The sequence below is a fragment of the Odontesthes bonariensis genome, chromosome 13, assembly GCF_027942865.1.
Source record: "Odontesthes bonariensis isolate fOdoBon6 chromosome 13, fOdoBon6.hap1, whole genome shotgun sequence".
Lineage (NCBI taxonomy): Eukaryota > Metazoa > Chordata > Actinopteri > Atheriniformes > Atherinopsidae > Odontesthes > Odontesthes bonariensis.
Genome location: NC_134518.1, coordinates 29817783 through 29839124, shown reverse-complemented (window position 1 = coordinate 29839124; position 21342 = coordinate 29817783). Strand labels below are relative to the sequence as shown.

General features: G+C 40.8%; 1 protein-coding gene across 12 annotated transcripts in view; it reads right to left on the bottom strand.

Moving 5' to 3' along the window:
* rapgef2b (Rap guanine nucleotide exchange factor 2b) overlaps positions 1-21342 on the bottom strand; it is a 102935-nt gene that overhangs the window by 65777 nt on the left and 15816 nt on the right. For all 12 annotated transcript variants that reach the window (XM_075481886.1, XM_075481887.1, XM_075481895.1 and 9 more), the window contains exons 2-3: positions 9561-9631; positions 7013-7069 (exon numbers count right to left, since the gene is read on the bottom strand). In XM_075481886.1, the coding sequence (XP_075338001.1) occupies positions 7013-7069; positions 9561-9631 (128 nt within the window). The remainder of the gene's footprint in view (positions 1-7012; positions 7070-9560; positions 9632-21342) is intronic.

Below are 21342 nucleotides of genomic sequence, written 5' to 3'. Positions count from 1 at the left end.
TCACAGTGCTGACTGTTTTTTCTTAATCACTTGGAACAAAGTCTCACTCCTCCATCCTCCTCCTCCTCCTCCTCTCCACACTTTTCCATGCAGAGCTAATGAGGCTGTGGACAGCGCACCCAACTGATGCAGAGCAAAAATCACTTCTTCTTCGCACCTTCAAAAGCACCTCTTCTTTTTCCCTCTCCCCTCCGTCTCAGTCAGCCTCTCCCCAAGCTGCTTCCAACCTTTTGCCGCTCATCTTTACGTTTGGAAATAGCTCAAATGAAGTTTTAAATTATTAAGTAATGGCATGTAGCCTTCTGGGGAAGCACCTCAAATGCGTCGGAGAAGGTACCAAAAACACATGAAAGAAGACTCTTAAGCGCTGCAACAGCTTGACTGATCTGGGTCATGCGTACTAGAAGCAATAGCCAAACGCTGAATATCACCCACTGAAACCCCCACAGGGAAGCCTTTCACAACAGGGAATCGGGTTATAGGAGTAGCGTGGGGGTGGATGTGGGGTGAAATGATGGGGGAAAGAGTGATGGAGAGCGAAAACTGCCTTTTTAAAAAATGAAAATGATTGATCACTAATAAGAAGTTCACAATTTAGCATTTCTTTAATGTAACATGACTAACATGGCTTCTTCGATTAATACTTGTGTTGGCTGTACGTTTGTGATGTTATAAAAACAGACATTTTCAGTCTTTTAGTGAGGAAAGGTTCTGCCCCTTCTAGCTTTCTCTGTGGGAGATCGTCTTAGAAGGTAAGAACAGTTGAATTCACTGCACAGGCGTTGTATTTAAGTTGCTTAAAAGGGGATTTTGTCAGGTGACGATGAAGAATAATTGAATGAGAGCAGCTTTCTTGAGAACTCAGCTGTACTAACATTCAATTACAGTTTAATATTTTTACAATGTGATGAAAGGTGAACTTTGAAGCATGTGCAGAGCACCTGGGCCCAGTTTGAGTCTAGTTGTGGGAGTGTTTGGACTGCATTTTCTGTGCATGTTAGTTTGTATTGTTTTTCATCCCAGTGCTGTGTGCACGTGCTTAGTGAGGCAAAGAGGGGTCCCTGCACTGAAATGGGTTTACGACAGGCCTTTAGTTCAGGAGGGTTTGAATATCTTTTGGGAGTGATAGTGAAAACTAATAAACAATTAAATCTTTGAATGCCTGAAATCTCAGCTTTTTAATTTTTTTTTTTTTTTAAGAGACTGAAACAATTAACTGATAATAATAAAAATTACCAATTAATTTTCCTAATGAATTGTAGCTCTTGTATTGAGCCAAAGCTGCGAAGTGACAAAGACAAAGACGAGTCATACATACTTATTCACAACACGTTTAACACAACAGCAGTACAATAACATTGCTTTATAGTCACTGCTATGTTTAGAGCTACATTTAAAATTGAGGTATTTACACTGGTGTGTTTTTTTTGGCCTCATCAAACGCCCACGCTATCTTTTGTGCCAAAGAGTGCGTTTAAAAGGTCATAGAAATGGGTTTTTACCACTGTAGGCATTATCATTTTTGCACAATCTGGAGTCAGTTGGCGATTCCACAAATAATGAGGAAGTAAAGCCGCTGTCAACAAAATCATCGAGTTACAAAGACCACACAAAATCAGTTTCAAAACATAGATGTGTCTGTGCTGACAGGTCAATTTAGAAGGCCTGAATAAACAAAGTGTAATCATTTCAAGCCGTTATTGTTGTGCAGCGTTCACCATGAAATCCTCAAGAGACTCAATGCCACAGAAGTGTTGGTGGCGTTGTGAAATAAAGCACTCGATTTTCCAACAAACATCTAAAAAAAGCCACGGTGAGTGGGTGGGAGACAACGGAGCATATTGGGCAATATTTAGGATTTATAAAATGAACTACTCTGACTTTGTGTAATAACAAAAGATGATTTAGTTTGATGAAAGAATGAAAAACTTTCCTCTGAAAGAAGAAGTTATATCCTTCTGCTATTATTAAATGACATGCGTGTCCTTGTCAGGTCATCACAAATGGTACAGAGTGTGGGACGTGATGCGTTTTTCAGCCAGTTTCCTTTAACCCCCCCCCCCCCCCCCCTGTTTCTGAAGACAGGCAGCTTCACAGTGTCACAGGGAACAGGAGCTGCATGAGGGGGACAACTTTCCGACAGCTGCTGCTGTTGAACCTCAGCCAGAGGTTAAAGTATCACAGTCTCCAGCTCTTCCGTAGATTGTGATTGCATTACATTGAATTGGATTATAATTGGCTTGAATCGGACTGCATCTCTGAAGTGCCTTGAGATCACATCTGTTGTGATTTGGTTCCATATTTTAAAACGAACGGACTGAATAGAAATTAATTGAATTTTTGTCACATTATTTTCATGCCAATGGTAGTTTTTCTTCTTCAAAATGCAAACAAGGCAATATCATAGAGCAACATCACAGGATCACTGGCTGCTACACCTGATTTATGAATTTATGATCAGACTACCAACAGTTTAAGTTGGTTTTGGAGTTTATTCAACACTGTTGCCATGCCCGTCATCTGCTTATCTCCAATTTAAGCCAAGTTCAGACTACATGACTTTCGTAAAGTCAGATCATTGCATTTTCCTCACTGTAAAACATTATTGTCTTGTGGTCAGGAGCCGTTTAGGCTTCTTGTGATTAGGAGACCAGCTCGGTTCTGTAGTGTGTTCACACTAAACGCCCTGATCACTCACGCTCAGGGAAAGATTTTTCACTAGTTTTAACCCCCGACTCGATCAGTCAGTTGTTACGCTACAGCTGTCACGCAGACAAGTCTCTTCCTGATTAGATTGCACCATGCAAATGGCTCCTGGTGCATCATCTGGTTTTGCTCACCTTGTGAAAACTGTCAGTTTTTCTCCATGTCTTCTTTCTGTTATGATACTTCATGCTGGACTTATCAAACAAGCATAGAAGTTTTTATCAAAGTTGGATCAAAGTCTGCTCAGCTTCATGCTCTCCATTATCCCCGTTTGTTGCTTTCCTCATCTGGGAGTTTCAAGCATTCAAATAACGACTGCTGACTTGCAAACGAACACCAATTCGCCTCAGATCTCGACTGTTTGTCTGCCACCTCCAAAGTGAGTCGAAGACTGGATAATTAGGTTTTAAATGCCGTAGTGTGAACCTAGCTTAAATAGCTAGCCAATTCCTGCCTGTATGTGCGGACCTGATAGAATGTATGAAGGTCACATGGGGTGCCACTATCAGATGCTGCTTCATACTTTCATAGCATCCCTCCTACCTGATCCTTACTCTATCCATCGGTTCAGAGAGATTAGTTAGTCTCTAGAACTTTCTCTCTGGCTGAAGGCGGTGCCTTCAAAAACTGTTTAGAGAATTTTAGAAAAAAAAAAGTTGTTTAAAGAATGATAAGTATGTTTATATTATCGCTTGCTGTTGGATTAATGGACTCCAATCCATTATTTCAGCCGCGGTATGGTAAATTAATACTTATACTAGTTATTCAAACACCTATGGGTCATCTAAGTTTATACAACTGATTACGACGCCTGAATCTTCCAAAAGCTTCTTCTCCATTACTTGAACAGTAAAACACCGCTCCACTTAAAATAAACTGCTGGGATGTTTCGGTTGAACCGCACTTATCAGAGCAGGTCACAGTTCAAGGATTGGACTGAATGAGTTAGCGCCGGAGAGGTTAAAGGCCGACACGAGGATGTTAACCCTCTTCAGCAGCCGCTGTACAATGTGCCGGGTCAGCTCCCATCTCAGTAGGGTTTAGCCTTATAAACTCCAGGTGGTAAATCCTGAGGGGCTCAGCTTTTCACGGGAGGGATGTTTTCATCAGATTTTGTCTGAGACGGTGGTTGTGTGTGTGTGTGTGTGTGTGAGCATGTATGTAGCGTTTACACTCAAGCAACCTCCCCAGGCAGGAAATATAAGCACTTTTTATAACTATTTCCCTTATCTTCCCATCATTACCCCAGAATTGCTAAAATCCATAGATAGTCAGGCTGAGATTAGGAGTGAGTGGGTCAATAAATGGGTCACCACTTAGGAATCTGATCTACGCTGTCAGTGTTTAGAAAGAAAAAAAAGCAAACACAAATATGTATAAATATGTAGATAATATTTGGTTTCTTATAAATGTTTATCCTCCAAATTCCCTGATGTTTTCACGCATTTTTCTTAGTTTCACATTACAGAACAATTTGCAGTTTTCTGGCATACAGCTCAGAGTACAAGCAACAGTACTTAATAGGAATGCTCTCACAATAAAATTCCCCCATTGACTTTTAAAGCCCCCATTCCGCTGCATATTATCACAATTGTTATAAACAGATGAGAACATAAAAATAGGCCGTTAAAAGCTTTTTTTTTTTTCTTTTTTTTACAGAGGAACAGACTGATTAAGTTCCTGCAGTCGATGAAACTCAATCTGATCCTCTGCTGTTTAATACCCAGCTCTTATCAGGGAAAGCCCTGACAGACTTTTATAGGTTAATACATGCAGGCATTCAAACTCTTATAAACACAAGCTTTGCAAACTGGAGTGGGGGTTGGGGGGCAGGCATTAACATACAGACTTGGGCAAATGAAATGAGCCAATAAAAAAAAAATAAAAATAACCCGCTGTGTTTCTGCACGACTGGAATCACACGGGGCCATCTAATATCAGAAAGAGCTCTTAATGCGAGTAGGGTTAGGCTACGGCTACACGGAAACGTTTTTCACTGTAAACGATACTTTTGCTTATCGTTTGGCTGTCGCGCCCACACGGAACATTGATAGCAGCACTGCTGCAGACACTGCTAACTACAGCGGCGTTGTTGAAGGAACAACGTGAGCTTCGCGCTGGTAGAAGTAGGGGCGTACACGCATGCGCATTGCTTCTTCTATTGTTCTGGTGTAACCGGTGGGGGTGGCTTACAGCGCACATAGAGGTGTGGCGTGTGTACTGCATCGTTTTCAGCGTTTTCATCGTTTCCATCGTTTCCATCTGGACCTGATTCTTTACAGAAGCTTTCCTGTGTGGTCGCAATAATTTTCGTACCCGTTTTCAAAAGAACCCTCGTTTCATTTTCGTGTAGCCGTAGCCTTAGTCTAAAGCCTGCTTTATGGTCGGTGACGCAAGACTCAACGCAAGACTCAACGCAAGCCCTTGCGCGGTTGCAAGCCCCTCCTTGCGTGCTTGCGTGTGTCACCTCAATTTTCTAAACTTCACGCAAGACGCAAGCGCAAGCCACTATCTACATCACATCCGGCGGCGTGTTCATCTTCCGGTTTCATCCCCTAATAAAAGACCGCTGTTTTCAAACATAGACATGTTATAGACATATTATGTCTATGTTTTCAAATGCCAAGGTAGAAAGCGAAGAAGAAGAAGAAGAAGAAGAAGAAGAAGAAGAAGAAGCATGAATCTACTCGGAGAGACTTGCCGAAGAGGTCCTGGCGGTGAATTTCCTTTCATCGTTGTAGGCTTGTCATTGAAAAAACCCGCTGCTCCACCTACTGTCCTGGCAGTGAATCGCCACGCAGCACACGCAACCGCCGGCAAAGCAAAATTAAACATAAAAGTCTCGAGCCATTAACGCAAGCACAAGACGCAAGCGCAAGGGCAGTTAAAAGAGGTATAACTCAGCCTTAAATCAGTGTTTCTGTAAGGATATCTGACCACTCTGATACACCAGAGAACAGCCGCTCTCTCGGCTTCTTTGTCCTGTCTTTCTGGAAGAAAACAGTGATGAAAACTGCTCATCACAGCTGACATCTGGTAACGAGTCGGCCAGGCAGCCAGGTGAAGTGGGCTTTGTGCTCCTTCCTAACTGCTCGTGGGCTGGTTGGATAGATTAAGAAAACCAACACCTCTTTAACGACAGATAAAGGGGTCTGTGTAACTTTCTCAAACAGGAGATCTGACATTCATGCTGCTGATTGGTCAACTGTAGCACTGTGGATGTCTCCCTGGAAAAACAGCCAAACCATATGCACAAATACACCCCCATAAATCCCATCACATTTCTGTCCTCTCCATCACAGCTAGCCTTTCACTCCATCTTCCAATGTGGCCATTATTTACTAGGATTTATAGTATATATCTAAGGTGTGTGTATGTGTGTAAAGTAACCAACTAGAGTCTATTATGCGGCCAACATTTATTCTGCATTCCTATTGTTTAACCAGCTCCTACACCACCAAGTGGGCTTTTAATGAGGTGTTGACTCTTCCACATCATCCCCCAAAACAAATACTTGTGCTCACACACACACACACTCACATACAAAAGGGATCAGAAGGCACCAAAAAGGGACAATGCACCCCCCCCAAGACACTGACAGAGTTAATTAACCGTCTTAATTCTCACCATGGGTGTTAGAAAGATGTCGACATGTCACAGTAGTCAAACACTGTGTGTGTTTTTCTGCTCACCATGGTACTGGCAGCCTTTGGAAATGGATCCCAACACAGCCAGAAGCCTTCTGGAAGCTGTCAATACAGCTCTCTGATCAAATTAACCCTCCACAAAATAGAACTCAAAAGAGGAAATACATTACTTTGTCTGCACTGAGGAAAATACTTATTGGGGATATTACTTCCTGAGGTTTTCTTTGTCAGTCTAGTTGATAGACACTTATTCAATCAACTGAAATGTAGACTGAACATTCCCTGTAGGCATTTCTTTTCTTTTTTTTTTTAAACTTCAGCTGTGCAGCAGAGTGAATTGCAACACGGCGAACGCTCACACACTTTGATCAGGGAAGCATCCAACTACTTCTCTGCTCCATGAACAATTGTTTTTATTTGTCATTAGCCGGGTCTGCTGTGTGCAGCCAGCATTTTCAGGTCATCGGTAACAATGAGTTACTGCCTGAGCCAGATGGTGTTTTGATCCCATAGAACTGAAATGTTATAACAATGGCTGCCCCGTTTCTTGCTGTGTTCGTGCACTTGTTCAGATGTAAGCCTCTGACTCAGTATCATCAATAACTATTTACTCAGAGAAATTCCCACCCATGCAGATCCAGATCCATTGTAGTACTTACTAGTAAAGCACTTCATTGGCTTCGTGTCTCTCGTAACGCACCGTCTCACACATTATCCTGCAGGGACAGAGAACAAAGACCGGAGGGGGTGTTAAGGCAGAAAACAACTGGCAGAAATAACTGCTTTACTTTGGTTAATAAAAGACAAATAAAACAAAGAAATTAATCAAAATCAAGCTGTAGTAATGAAGGGTGTGGCTTGAAATACTGAATACAGTTAAAGGAAATGCTTTTGATGAGAGATGAAATGCTTGATTAAAGTAATTATCCATTTAATTGTGCTTTGTAACTGTGGCATCATTTCAATAAACATTCATTTTTGTCCACAGTTGCATTACTTTTGTATGTTGAGACAAGGACAGTGGTCCAATAACAGTGGCACAACTTAAATGTGCATGTAAGCATACCGAGTGGCTGCGTCAGCATTAGATTATAGTTTGATGAAGCTACCATTTGAGTATGTGTATGAATGTTCTCTACTAAGAATAAAAAGAACAATAATAATAATGATGATAAGAAGAATAATCTATATTAAATATAAAATAAATTGCATTACATTTTCTAACAAATATTCAAAAATACATCTTGAACAAGTGAGGTCTGATAGAAAAGAGATGAGATAACAGTTAAATACAGACCTAAACTACTCCCATCTGCAAGTTTGTTTCTGTTTAGTTAACTAACACTACATCTGAAAATGTATATTAAGAATAATTTGTTAACATAATTCTTCAACAGAACACTTCATTTGAATTTCTTCGTAGAAGGGTAAACAGCAGGTGTCTTATACTGCAAACAAACTGTTTTTCTTCATAAAGTGTCAAAAAGCCATCCATTTAAGGCTTTCCTCAGACTTTTGAAGAGGACAAGTGGGCCTCAATGTCAGAGGCAGGCAGCTATGGCAAACAATAACCGATGGAAAAACACGAAAGGCGTCAAAATCAGCTGCAGTCAGACATCTGGCACAAAGATCAAACACCAAAAAATGTCCCAGCGAAAAGAAACCACAGAGGAAAAACAAGACATTCCTCCCAGATGAAAATGTTGAGAAAAAGAAACTTTACATAATCCCATAGTTTGAGGGATGTCTGGCTGGCCTGAGCTTTTTTTTTTTTTTTAATTCTTTTTAATGGAGTAAAACTGAAGTTGGCAGGAGCAGTGGGCTGGTCTGTGGGACCACGGGGACATTCCTCAGGATCCAAACAGGGAGGAGAGAGTGGAGTTGCTGTTGGGTGGGAGGCCTCTGAGGGGTCACACAGTGGAATGTTCTAGCTCACGGGTCATGCACTGCTACGTGGTTCCCTCGCCAATATAATCCTCACATATGCACACAAAGCCACGCTGGGAACAGATTTCTAACATGAGCTGTTTGGAGAGTCGATGTGAGGCAGAAAAGACTGGAAGGCTAACGTGGTGACAGCAGAGCTAAAAGGGAAATCATGTTGGAGGGGCGACGTTCTGACGATAAGAAGAAAAGATACTGCTTCTGTGTGTTTGGGCAAAATTAAAAGGTCAAAAAGAGAAAAATGTGCGAGGACTGAGGATGGGGACTAAAGTGACATAGATACTGCAACACAACAAGAATGGCCCATTTACTTTTCTAACAGATAGTTAGAAGAGGATTAACCCGTAACCCTCCAACCAACATATGATTAGCTAAACATCAAAGTCGCAAACAAGGGGAATAGCTGCCAGTTGGTGAGGAAACATCTTGGAGAATCAACAAATCTTGCTTTTGTTCCTTTTCTTTTTTCTGGGGTAAATAATCCCAACTAACGAGTAGTTGGAGGCTTATGGATTAGTAAACCTGATTAAATTCACCAGCATTTAGCTAGCAGCTTGGTTCATTTTCCACCCCAGACTGTGGTGTTGAGTCACACAGTTGAGTCAAGCTACGGTTGGCTTGACTTAAGCCATTTAATTGGACGACTGGCCTTTCTGGTGGCATTTGGTACCAATAGCTTTCTCTGTTGTGGATCAGTTTATATGCATCTATAGCTCAATTCCCAACGTATAAGTTGTCTTTAAGTTACTTGACTGTTGATTTTGTCAGATGACGATGCGGTTAAAACAACAAACTGGATTTTATTCCAGCAGAGCGACTGTCTTTTTTCAGTCAGATTTTCAGTCATAGTTTCTGATGCCTCTGGTCATCTGACAAAAGAAACAGAAAAAAAAAAATCTGTGAATGAAAGCAGCTTTTTTGGGGAATTCAGCTGTATTAATATAGGAAAAAGGTGGATATTTGGAGTATGTACAGAGCCCAATTTGAGTAAAGTTGAGTGTATATACGTGAGAGTGCTTCAGTTCTCAACCGTATTACCTGGGTGTGTTAGTCTGGTTTGAAGAAGCTCAATTTCATGTGATTTCATTTGGATTGACTATGTTTAAATGCATTTTAAAAGTCCAGGCTTTGGTTAGACGGACAGACAAAATTTGTTTTATTGTGTCATTGTTATTGTTTCATTAACATTTGCAGGTAATGCAACTGGAATATTTTTCTTGAAGCTATATTAACGAGGCACAAGGACCGTGTGCAAACACTCACCTCAGCTGGTGCTCTCGCAGGTTGGATAAGGCCTCCATCCCATGGAGGTAAGAGTAGACAATCTCTAGGTCCTGAGGAAAAGCAAAAAAGTGTTGTCAGACAGACATTTAGGACTGATTGGAAGCCTACGAACACATTTGAGGTCTTAAATAAAGCTGAAATAAAATATGTATTAATCAGTGAGGTGAGAGAAATTGCGAACATATTTTTTGCTAATTATTCATTATCATCGTTTTTTAGAGGAAAGGAGTAAGAGAATAGATAATAAGGATTCTAAAACCATCTAAATAATTGGGAGTGGCAGTTTAAGCTTCAATGCGATGGCCCAATATGATCATAAACTCTTGTCAGAGCTGAAACAGAATGCTTTTTCTTAACAACCGTTTGTGTGATTCAAAAGTCTTATTGTACGAAACAAAAAAAGGACTTTGAAAATAAGTCCGACAGTCAACAAAACACCTTATAAACATGAAGGAATCATGATTGTGCATTCACTTAAAATGCTGATCGCTTATGCTACAGTGGACAAACGGGCTACTCACAGAGTAAACATTTCATGGTCACAGCGACAGTGATTTGTGTGGTTTAACATTGGAATAGATGGCAATAAAGCCGTTTGCGGAGGAAAAAAAATAAAGGAGCTCCACAGAATAACTATAAACTCCCTTTCAATTACTTCATTAAGTGACCCAGTGAGTAACTCTCAGATTGTTTGGCCTGAGTCCAAGTCAGAGGTGAAACAAAGTGACCCTCTCTGAGAGCTGGCAGTCAGCACAGCTACTCCACTGTCTGTTCGGACACACTGGGGCACAGACTGTGCGTTTGTGCTGCAGTACTGGTGAAGCTACTGGGAAGCCTTTGTTGGCGCCAACTGGAGGTAGATGTGGCGACAGCAGAACGCAGGGACAACAGAGAGCTTGTGTTAAGACCAAAAAACTCACATATGAAGCCACAGAGAACGGGCAATCTGTCTCCGAGTTATGTTTCTGAGAGCGACAATCATCAGAAAAATGAATGATATTTTGACCACAAAGGCCGAACGAGAGTTTGTGTCACACAATGTCGTCCTTTGAGGTGTCAGAAGACCCTCAGAGTTGCATTCCTTTATATGAATGATTGGAGAAAAAAGAAAATTCTCAACAAAATAAGAAAGCAGTTCTTATTTCAGACGATCACTTCTCAGGAATGCTAAACACAATATATAAACTGGAGCGATCTCACTTCAAACTGTGGCTTCAGGGAAGGTCAAATCTGACACAAGTAACTCTAACTTATGATGTATATATCAAATCTTTTGACAAGGGAATAACAAAAAGGAGTAAGAAACAAATTCAAAATTATCTACCCGATTCCCTGGGATTCAAATTCAAAGTTTAGCAAAAAAATTACCACTTGTATTAAACAACCATGTTAGTCTATTAGTGTTGCAGGTTATGCATTAAAATATTACATCATATTAACTGAAACATCTGAGTTCTGGTGCCTTTAAATCAGCCTAAACATATGTGCATTACCCTGCGGGCTGCCCAACTGTGTGGTCAGAAACCGAAAGGTTCAGCAGGTCTGATCCTCAGATATCTACTGCCACCTACTGGATGACACTAAAACTACACTTTCAATTAACATAATTATGATTATTAATGAAGAAAAATGTCAACCATTTGTGCTGAAATGCAGCTTTTTGGTGAGTGGGCCTTTATCACATTGTACTGCCCATGACTATGGTATCTTTAGAGTTAAAAGTCACTTCACATGAACAAACCTCTATTGGTGACGATACCAAAATCAGTGACATACAGTAAACTGTGCCCCTTTAAGTAGTCTGGCCAGTATCGTGTCCGATGCCAACAGGGTGAACACAAACATTTTAAGAAAAGCAAAGAACAAAAAACACTAAGAATTAAGACATACTGAAAATTCAAAGCAGAATTTTACAAGTCGTTACTGGTTCTGACCATTGAGAAGAAAGCTAACTTTAACCCACAGAGAAAAAAACACCAGTTTCTCTCTTTCAGACCTGTAATGTTGTTCGCGTGCTTCTCCTTTTTCAAATCTAATGTGATTTAAGCCCAATTTGTCCAATACTTCCCACTTTCAAAACACATTATGAAGTTGTTGTTTTTTTTTAATAATAATATTAAAAGGGGGCTGCATAGTGGTGTGGTGGTTAGCACTGACACCTTACAGCAAGAAGGTTCCTGGTTCTAATTTTTGCCGGGAGCCTTTCTCTGTGGGTTAATTGGTGATTCTAAATTGGCCTTAAGGGTGAGTGGATGTTTGTCTCCGTGTTCCCTGCCTCTCATTCGGTGTAGCTAAGATGGGCTAAAGCCCCTCCGCGACCCTGAACTGAACAAAGCGGGTACAGAAAATGGATGGATATAAACAATCATAAGAGCAGAGGAAATGATTTATAATGGAAGCAAAATGTCAAAGCTCTCATGTGGTTTTATTTCAAGTGCCTAGTTTCTTCAGGGGCTGAGAAATAAAACTTAATGAACAATGACAATTCCATCTAGTTTTTCAGAAATCCCAAGTTTTAGGAGGCCGGTTTCATGCTTCGGATGAACTGACTAAACTCTTTAAAGGCTAGTTTATGACAAAATGTTTTCTGTTAGAAAAAATAAAAAATCTTCTAAGACATTATATCTTTGTATTTATGATAGATCTTAAAAGAAAAAATGTTAACCACTGACAATAAGGGAGCTTGGTGGTCTAGTGGTCGAAAGCACGAACCACGTAACTGCATCAGCAGCACTTCTTTTTCTTCTAGCTGTGTCAACACAAAGGCCATCAGCCAACGACTTTATTGCATCTCTTTTCTTCTCTTTCTATAACTTTTGACAATACTTCTTATAGACAAAAGGAAAATAATTATTATACCATTATTCTCATCTTGAACAAGATCATTTGATGAGTGAAAAAAAAAAGATTCTTCAGGATAACAAAACCAAGCAAAGTAGAAACCAAAAAAAATTCAAATTTATATGCAATTTATTGCAACTGTGGTTACTGTAAAAGGAAAGAATTAGTTACCCTTCTCATGCATAAAGTACAAAACAATCCAAAAAGAAAAACACCACTAGGTGGCAGTGTTGCAGGTTTCTTATTTCCCTCTCCACAGTGACATCACCGAGAATAAAATAGCCCACCACTACTGAGACGCAGCCTCACAGGGGGAAATATGCAGAACCATCAATTGTGGCTTCACTCTCAAATATTTTAGATTGACTCCTATGGAAAGAACGTAAAGGACCCCATCTTTTCCACTCTCTGGGCCTTACATTTTCCGGTCTGATATTCTGTTCCTGGTCTCCTCTTAAACCGAGCCAAACACAATCACCACAAATTGCAGAAGAAGCGGGAAGCACAAGAGTTTTAGAACAAGGACAGGGGCACCAAGTCCCCCAAAAACTTCCATCATTCATCTATATAAGGGGTTTCAGTACTTTTAAATGTGATTAATTAGCTTCATTTCACAAAAACGAAAGCAAGTTTTCTTTTAATGTCTCAATAATAAGATCCAAAGCAGATCGCGTTTGATCTTTGCTTTCACTTAGGTGATGCCTGCTTGATGTTCATTCATATCTCAGGCTGGGGGCAGGATCAACAGTATCTCAGAGTATAGAGACAGGAAAGAAAGACTGGTGGCTAGCAGAAAACCAGGGCATGCTAAATTAAGTTTCCTATTTGTGTTGAATAAAGACAAAGCTTGCTCATTTTTCTACAAAACTGTCGGCGGCTCAAAGTCCCCGGCTGCACCATGTAATCCTTCCCCCTTACTGTGCCAAACTAATCCTTCCAGGAACACAGGTGGGCCCCCACAGGACAAAAAAACAAACCAAGACGCTGCTCTTGATAAAACCTTCAGCGAAACTTTAAAGCTATTGGCACGAAACTAGTCATGGCATTCCTTACATAACACTCGAGTGCTGGCAATCGAACCTCTGTAAACAGTCATTTCTTTGATGCAACGCAACATGTCATCACTTTACACCTTCATTAGTAATACAAATGGAAGCAGAGCAATGCAGCCGGACGAGTAGAGGCATTTCCTCTCCAGGACACAAATTAAACAATAGCAGGCCTCGTCTTCCCTGTTTGGGGCTCGTTAACACACACACATATTGACCAAACTATCCTCCATTTCCCGCCCCTTGTGTTAGGCCCCAGAGGGAGAGGGTGCAGCGTTGGGCCTCCTGCCAGCCTGCTGAGTGGCAAAGCGCTCAGTGGACAAAGGGATGTCAAGGAATGTGTGAGGTTTTCCTTGCTTTGTGTTCAATAAGACGCATCAGAGATAAGAAAAAAAAAAAAAAGAAGCATGTGAAAAGCAGACAATGCCATATGAAAAGCTAGATTACTAAAACCTTGTTTTTGATATGATGGGTGAAGTAAGACAATTTCTTTTAGAGTTTAAAATATTGAAAACTGTCCATCCATTCATTTTCTATACCCGCTTTCTATACGTCACGGTGGGGCCTATCCCAGCTGTCATTGGGCAAGAGGCGGAGTACATCCTGGACAGGTCGCAGGACAACCATCCACACTCACACTCAGCAGATACACAGGAACATGAAAACTCCACACAGAAAGGAACCAGGAACCTAGCCTGGGAATTCCCATGCTGCTTTGCGCACAATTTCATTCACACTGCAAAGGCAGCCTGGAAACCACCACCCTTATTTTTGCCCGAGTTAGGGAACCAATCACAGAACGGGGAGGGGTGGGGGGGCAGCAAGACGATGACGATGTCTATGCACGACACCGAAGCTTGTAGAGTGTTAATCCAACATGGCAGCGGACACAACGTTACCGTTCGATGCAGCCTTAGAAAGTGTTTTAAGTAGCTTAGAACGCAAGTTCACTTTCATTTTACTTTTTTTTTTCTTCTTCTTCCTCATCGAATTTCTGTAGCTCATACGTCATCTGGTATAAGTGATACAATTGGCTATGAATCGCGCGCAAAGCAGCATGGGAAGAACCAGACGCCATTTGATAGACATTCGTAGCGCCCAATAAACGGCTCTAGGCATTCGTAAACCACGCCTCAAATACGAGAAAATGCACACCTAGTTCCCAGACCACCATCTCATCGAGATGTGGACGCATCAGCCAGGCTACCTGGAACCAGGAACCAGGAACCAACTTGCTGGGAGGTGACGGTGCTAACCACCACACCAGCGTGCAACCCTATTTAAAACTCTGCATTATACAACAGACTTAAAATCAACATGATCCTTCTGCATGAAATTTACGTGGATTAAAGATCCATCTATGCATTTTTCTAGATTATTTACGCAATGTAATGAAATTTTAAAGATTGATAAAGGGGCAGCTGGCGAGGAACAATGGATGCTCACACACGCACACAAAGTCTTCACCTTGTCTGTTAGGTTAGGTTTTCTGAATTGCTTACGTGAAAACCCCCATATGTTAAGCTAAAAGGTGTAGATCCTCACATTTAAAAAGCTAGCAAATGATAAGTTAATTATCAAAACTGTTTAAATTAACAGATCAATCGACTAATCTTTTCAGCAGATTATTAGATAAAAATATTCCAATTCTACATCTAATTCTGCAGCAGTCAATACTGTAATTTCAGTATTTGCATTCATGAATTCAACAGCTCTGGGTCATCTTTAACTGCAGTTTGAAAACGCCTCTGCTTTTCTTATCTCTTGACACCCCAGCGTCTGTTCGCCAGATAGGAGGCTTTTCTCCGGCCGGGCCCTTTCACTGTGGCACAAATGGTCAATCAATTTATTCATTTGGCTCTGGCTGAGAGCAGATAGCAGACCTCTGCATTCATCTATCACCTGCTGCAGACGGACATCAAAGAAAAGGGCTGAAACATTTAAAAAAACAAAACAAAGGGACACTGTGGGGGAGATAAAAGAGGCCCAGGTAGGGAGGTCAAGGATATTTCTGATGGCCTGATGGAGCTATCAGCTTTAATATCAACTGAAAACTACCCATTTTACCATTAAACAGCTAACATAATTTACTAGACATTTAACGCAATGCCTACTGCCTAAAACTATTTATTAAAATTATTAAAATATTGATTTTCAAAGTTTAAATCTGTTAGAGAAGCAGATCAGTTAATGAGCGTAATAGAGGTATTAAACCACAGACACAGATATAATTTTATGTTAAATCTATGATTGGGATTGAAGGGCCAATACATCGCAGAGCCATAAAACCAGACGTATATAAGCTTGTTTAGCAATGTGCTGAGCTCACAGGGCCCCTGAGCAGAGTAAATCAATGGCCGTGTCTCCTTTGCTGACAGCATTACATCTTCAGCTTTGTTGCCCACAAGTCAGCCTCTCATCTACCTTTTATAAAGGTTGCAAGTTGGTTTACGCCTGGCTGAGCTGCAAAATATGTTGCTGGAAAATCTAATATCCAAGGTGTTTAAACCAAGGGTGTTTTTATTAGTCTGTCTTTACATCCCAGTTGGCTGAAATGATTTTTCAGAAAATGATTTTTCAGCATAATTTTCCCTGGTATTCTAGTCTGCTTACATGCCCATGACTGCTTTTGGGGAATGCTGAGGTACAGTAGGTCTGTCTGACCACAGCAGTAGCCATTTCCACGCACTTCTTTCTGGCTTTGTGACCGTTTCAATTAGTTTTCTGTGGTGAGGTTTGAGGGGCTGCAGTATATGTGGTAGTAAAACAGCTTGCAAAAGACAATTATTCTGATATATGACCCAAAAAAAAAAACAAAGTTTCAATCAGAAATAAGCCCAGAAGATTTGATCTAGCCTACCTTTTTATTTATCTCTATTTGTCCAACAATACAAATCAAATTTATTTCCCCCCCGATTCTTTCTCACATACTATTTTGAGAGAACCCTGTATCCCATCCAAGGTAAATATGGAAGAATCCTCTAACAAGTCATGTTATGAAAGTGACCAACAACAAGTTCGTTGAACTTTAAGCGATAGCTTTAACTGTCTTGTTTTGACCACCAGAAAGGGTAAAAGTATGAGACTCACAGAAAGAAAAGCTGCATATTTTTCTTACTGTGAAGTGGCAACAAGCATACATTATATACTTTGGAATTAATAAAGAATTATTAATTGACATGTAAGATACACTATATTAAACTCGCAATTCATATGGCTTAATTAAGACTAGTCTGAACAATTATCTGAATTATACACACACACATATATATATATATATATATATATATATATATATATATATATATATATATACACACATATACATTCAGTTTACTTTACTATCTTTACTATCAGGAAATGTTTTCTTCACATAAGAGCCTGTCTGATAACTCTGCTGCCTTTCTTTTCAAACCAGCGTAGAGTCAGAGTGAGAGTGAGACACCAGTGTGGCAGCCTACTGTGAGGCATATGTACCTCCATTAGCACTGCCAAGCAGCTTGTAAAAAGCATTTCTCAATGAGTTTTCACGGAGAGTAACATCTTCCTGACAAACTGTGAAATTTGGCAAATTGCAGTCCTTCTTTCAGTCCAAGAAGGCAGGCGGAGCAACAGCTCAGAGTTTAATTCTAACAAACTACAGAAGCTTGACACCACTTTCTTCATCATTTTGATTCCCATGAACCGAGCAAAACTTTCCCTGGTGTGCGTCTCAATGGGAAAATGACAAAGTTCACAAAACTTAAGAAAAGTCCTGACTTCTTGTGGAAAATGATGCAATGTAAGATAATTTCGAGACTCTGGTAGTGACTACAGAAGTTACTAATGCTCGGGAGACAGCACTCGAGAGACGAGCTTGCAACTTTCCTCTAGTTGGCTCATTACAACATCTTTGTCTGAGATGCTTACAACCTTGATCCTTGGGAGCGAAAGAAGGAATGGCCGTTCTAATCGCAGCACTTCGTGAAGGGAGGATTTGTTGTTGTTCTGTTTCAGAAAATAGCTGCAAAAAGCACAAATTAATCCCCCACGACTTGGGATAGAGGTCGACCTAGTTTTATCACAATTGCTCATTTGTCTCCGCGGGGTGAGCTTTTCACTCCATACCCTCACCCTCTGAACTTTATTGTGGCCGCTTCAAGGTTGCAATTAAAGAACAAGGATGCTATACGTCAAAAGAGCTCATTAGTGCTGCATACAGTGGCTGTCATGTTCAAAGTATAAAAAGAAGAGAACATGGGGGGCAACAGAGGGGATATCAATGCATATATATATATATTTAAAAAGGTTCCCTCCATAAATTGGGAATGTTGACTCATTCAGGCATTTCTACATTTTTGTGCAGCCAAATTCTTTGTCATGATTCACAGCATTCTTTTGAAGTTTTGACCCTTTCCAGTTTAGCCTTTCTGTGCCAATGACCCCCCCCTCATTCGGGGAGGCATTGGTATTCCAGGATCCTGTTACCGTGACAGAGCAGGGGCCGTCTTGTGTGTCAGGTCGGGGTGAGGCCTGCATTCCTCAGATGACACTGACTTGATGTCTCAGTGTCCACACCACTAACTGACACACAAACGTAAAGAAAGCCAAAAAAAAGCCACCACAACTTAACCCTCCACCTGCTCACTAACCCTTGGAAGGTGCTACGTGTCATACTGAGTGGAGATCCATCTGGGTCAACTAACAGGCCCGTGTGGGACTGCTACTGTATTAACCGACTGATCTGGCAATTATTTTCTCAATTAAACTGTTTGGTGGGCTGACAAATGCTTCGTTTGTTCTAACAAATATTTGATAGATAAAACAAGTACCAAAACAATTGCTAGTTTTGCATCTTTTGATACGACATTGATGAATTTAGCTCAGAATTGCACAGAGAGTTAATGAGGATCGTTTTATTGTCATGTTGAAGCCTGTAAATAAACTTACACACTGTGGTGTTGAAGACAGTTAAAAGTCTGTTATCTGTTAATTGATACGCAGTTAATGTTGCAGCTGTAACAGTTTCTATTTAAACCAGAATGACAGTATAAAAATGATCAAATTATTTCATTAGTAAACAGGAAGAAAAGAGATGAAGACATACAGAGATTCTAACTGTTTATTCTTTTTTTGTGTGTAAACAAGTATAAAACATGTTCAGATTCTCAGTTTTGAGGATTTACTTAAAGTAATAAGTACAGCCCATGAGCATTAGCTCCATTTTCTCCAGTAATTAAACTCCCTAATATAATTTTCTTTGAAACAAGTAGGCTGCAAAATCCTTCGGAGCCTTTCCAAGTCTCCACACTGGCCTTAATGCGGATTTTCATTAAATGAAATGTCAGACTTATCAATGTCTGGCTGGCATATGTCTGCATCGTAGACTGAAAAACAATTTTAAATGAATGTCAGAGAATAATGAGGTGGACTGAGCTGCCATGTGCGGAGACAAACAGCCTGGAGCTCTGTAACAAGGTAACCAGACTACTGGGAGTCAGACGAGTGTTGAAGGTTGGAAGGTCATGTTGCATACACTGCAGTATCTGCTAATGGCAATATATTGCATTATATTGTCTGCTCAGCAGGATTACTGCAGCATGTCTGTGTCAGTGTGCCAAGAGGGACTGAGGAGGACCGCCTCCCCCAAAGCTGACAAAACAGCATCGATGGCAGTTTATCCCAAAATGTGCACAACATTCATCATACACCTCGGGGAGGCGGTATGATGCTCCAGCGAGTACTACTGTGTGCCGTGTCTGTCTCTGTTTGTGTTTTAAGTGTGTGCATGTGTGCATTCCCTCGCCTTTGTTTGTGCATTCCATGTGTTAACAGGGTGGCCGGCAGCTGTCCTTGAATCTCTATTGACAGAGAGTGTGGGATCTGCTGGGTATTTTTATCCATTAGCCTGTGCGAGAGAGCAGGTGGAAGCTTTGTGGGCTGCAACAAGGTCGCACGGTGACGGGCGACGTTACGGCGCAATCTGTGGCTGTTCTGGCCAAGTGCTGAGAGCAAAAACAGAAGTCTAATCTTCAAGAGATCGTCAAAAAAAAACAAACATTTTTTTTTACATATTTATCAAACCCTGGGACATTGTGCAAAAAAAAAAAACTGCATCTTGAAAGCAAAACACTTCACATTTTGCCACTATGGCAATATTACAACTTTGTGCCACCTGAATGAACGTGGCACAAATAGCACAAAGCTAATTAGTAGTCTTATTAAGCACTGGGTGTTAACAGGTTAAGCTAGCAAAGCACATGGCCCTCACCTTCTCCCTCTCTGCCTTAGATGCTGAATATAGTTCTACACCTCCTCTGCCACCTGCTCAGACAAGTTTTAAAAAAGAAAATCGTCTCTGTATCCAAGGTGTCTGATGCACCGTCCTACCCCTCCAATACATTTGCTTGATACTTGATACCAATACTTGCTTGCATATTACCTAAATAATGGTGGTTGGCTAAGAGGCCAATGGAGCAGACAACTCTGTCATCACAGGCAAAATTCATAAGCATTTGGAAGCTGCTGTTTATTTCCCACCGTGATCAGGCAGCTGGTGGACATGGTGACTGGTTAGAACAGGAATCGGGGAAGCATGTGAATGAGCTTAGCAGCACCTACTTGAGCTGCCCGCCATTATAAAACCCTCAAGAACTACAATGCTCTCAGCATCTTGAAGCCTGCAAATTAGGCGGATGCTGGGGGAGCAGAAGCAATAAATGAGTGTTTTGTTGCAAGGATTACAAGATTCTCCTTGAAAATAAGAAGTGGGTCCATTTCATTGAAAGCCAGTGTCACTATGTTGGCAGTAAGCATGTCTAAACAGAGACAGAAGGGTTGCTGACCTCTCCAACCCTTTGATCAGTGCGGCCACCGGCCAACACAGATGTTGCTTTGGCAGTGAATAATGCGATTTCAGCTCAGCACATCCAAAAATCTGGATGTGCAGCAAAACTTCCAGCAAGATTAAGATTATTTCAAAACACATTCTTAGTATCTTTTTGGTATGTCAAAGTATAGTCTATCAAGTTTACATTGCTTTGAAAATTACTCATAACTGCACTCTAATGCGAATCTGATGGCTGAAACGGCTAATAGCTTGTGGTCAGCATTTAGGAAAGAGCTGCATTGTTCACAGTAAAAGAACATTTTATTATTTTATATATACACGTATCTGTATGATACTTCAAATGAGAACTGCACATGGTGCAAAAGGACAATTGTTCTCTCTAAGCTCCCACACTGATTACATATTCAGGGGCTGCAGTAGATGCAGTAAGGACAAAATACTGCACTGCTGTCCTTGAGCCGAACAACAAGATAACTTGTCCTGCAAGAAAGAACAAACTTTACTACGTTGGTTTAGCAGTGTTGGTCAACTCAAAAGGATACGAGATTCCACAGTTATCTTATTAGTCCTGCTGACTCAGCCTAAAATCAGCCTGGAGTTACAGTCACATCCTGTCACATCTGGAGCCATCAGCAGCATCACAAGAGTAAAAAGTGTTTGCTGAGAAAAACTCAATTTAACTTGTGCTCTTTTAGAAAGCAGCAACTAAAACATTAAATCAATCTAACTGCAAGAATTATTTTAAATCCATCAAGGATCGTAGCACCTTTTTGAGAACAACACTGTGCAACAGGAGATCACACTACATGTAGCCTAAAAGAATCCACCTTGAGGAAATCCTGAGTTGGGAGAGTGAGCTATTGTTTTGTTCTTCCCCTGACATATCTTCTTCTTTGTTCCAATTTCAGGCTTCAAATTTAAAAACTGCATCTGCTTTATGCCACCACTTAAGATGAACATCAGACTCGGTATCCCGCCGCCTGAGCCACAAGTCCAGATTTCCAGTCCATATCGGGTCGATCTTTATCACTGATTCGCAACA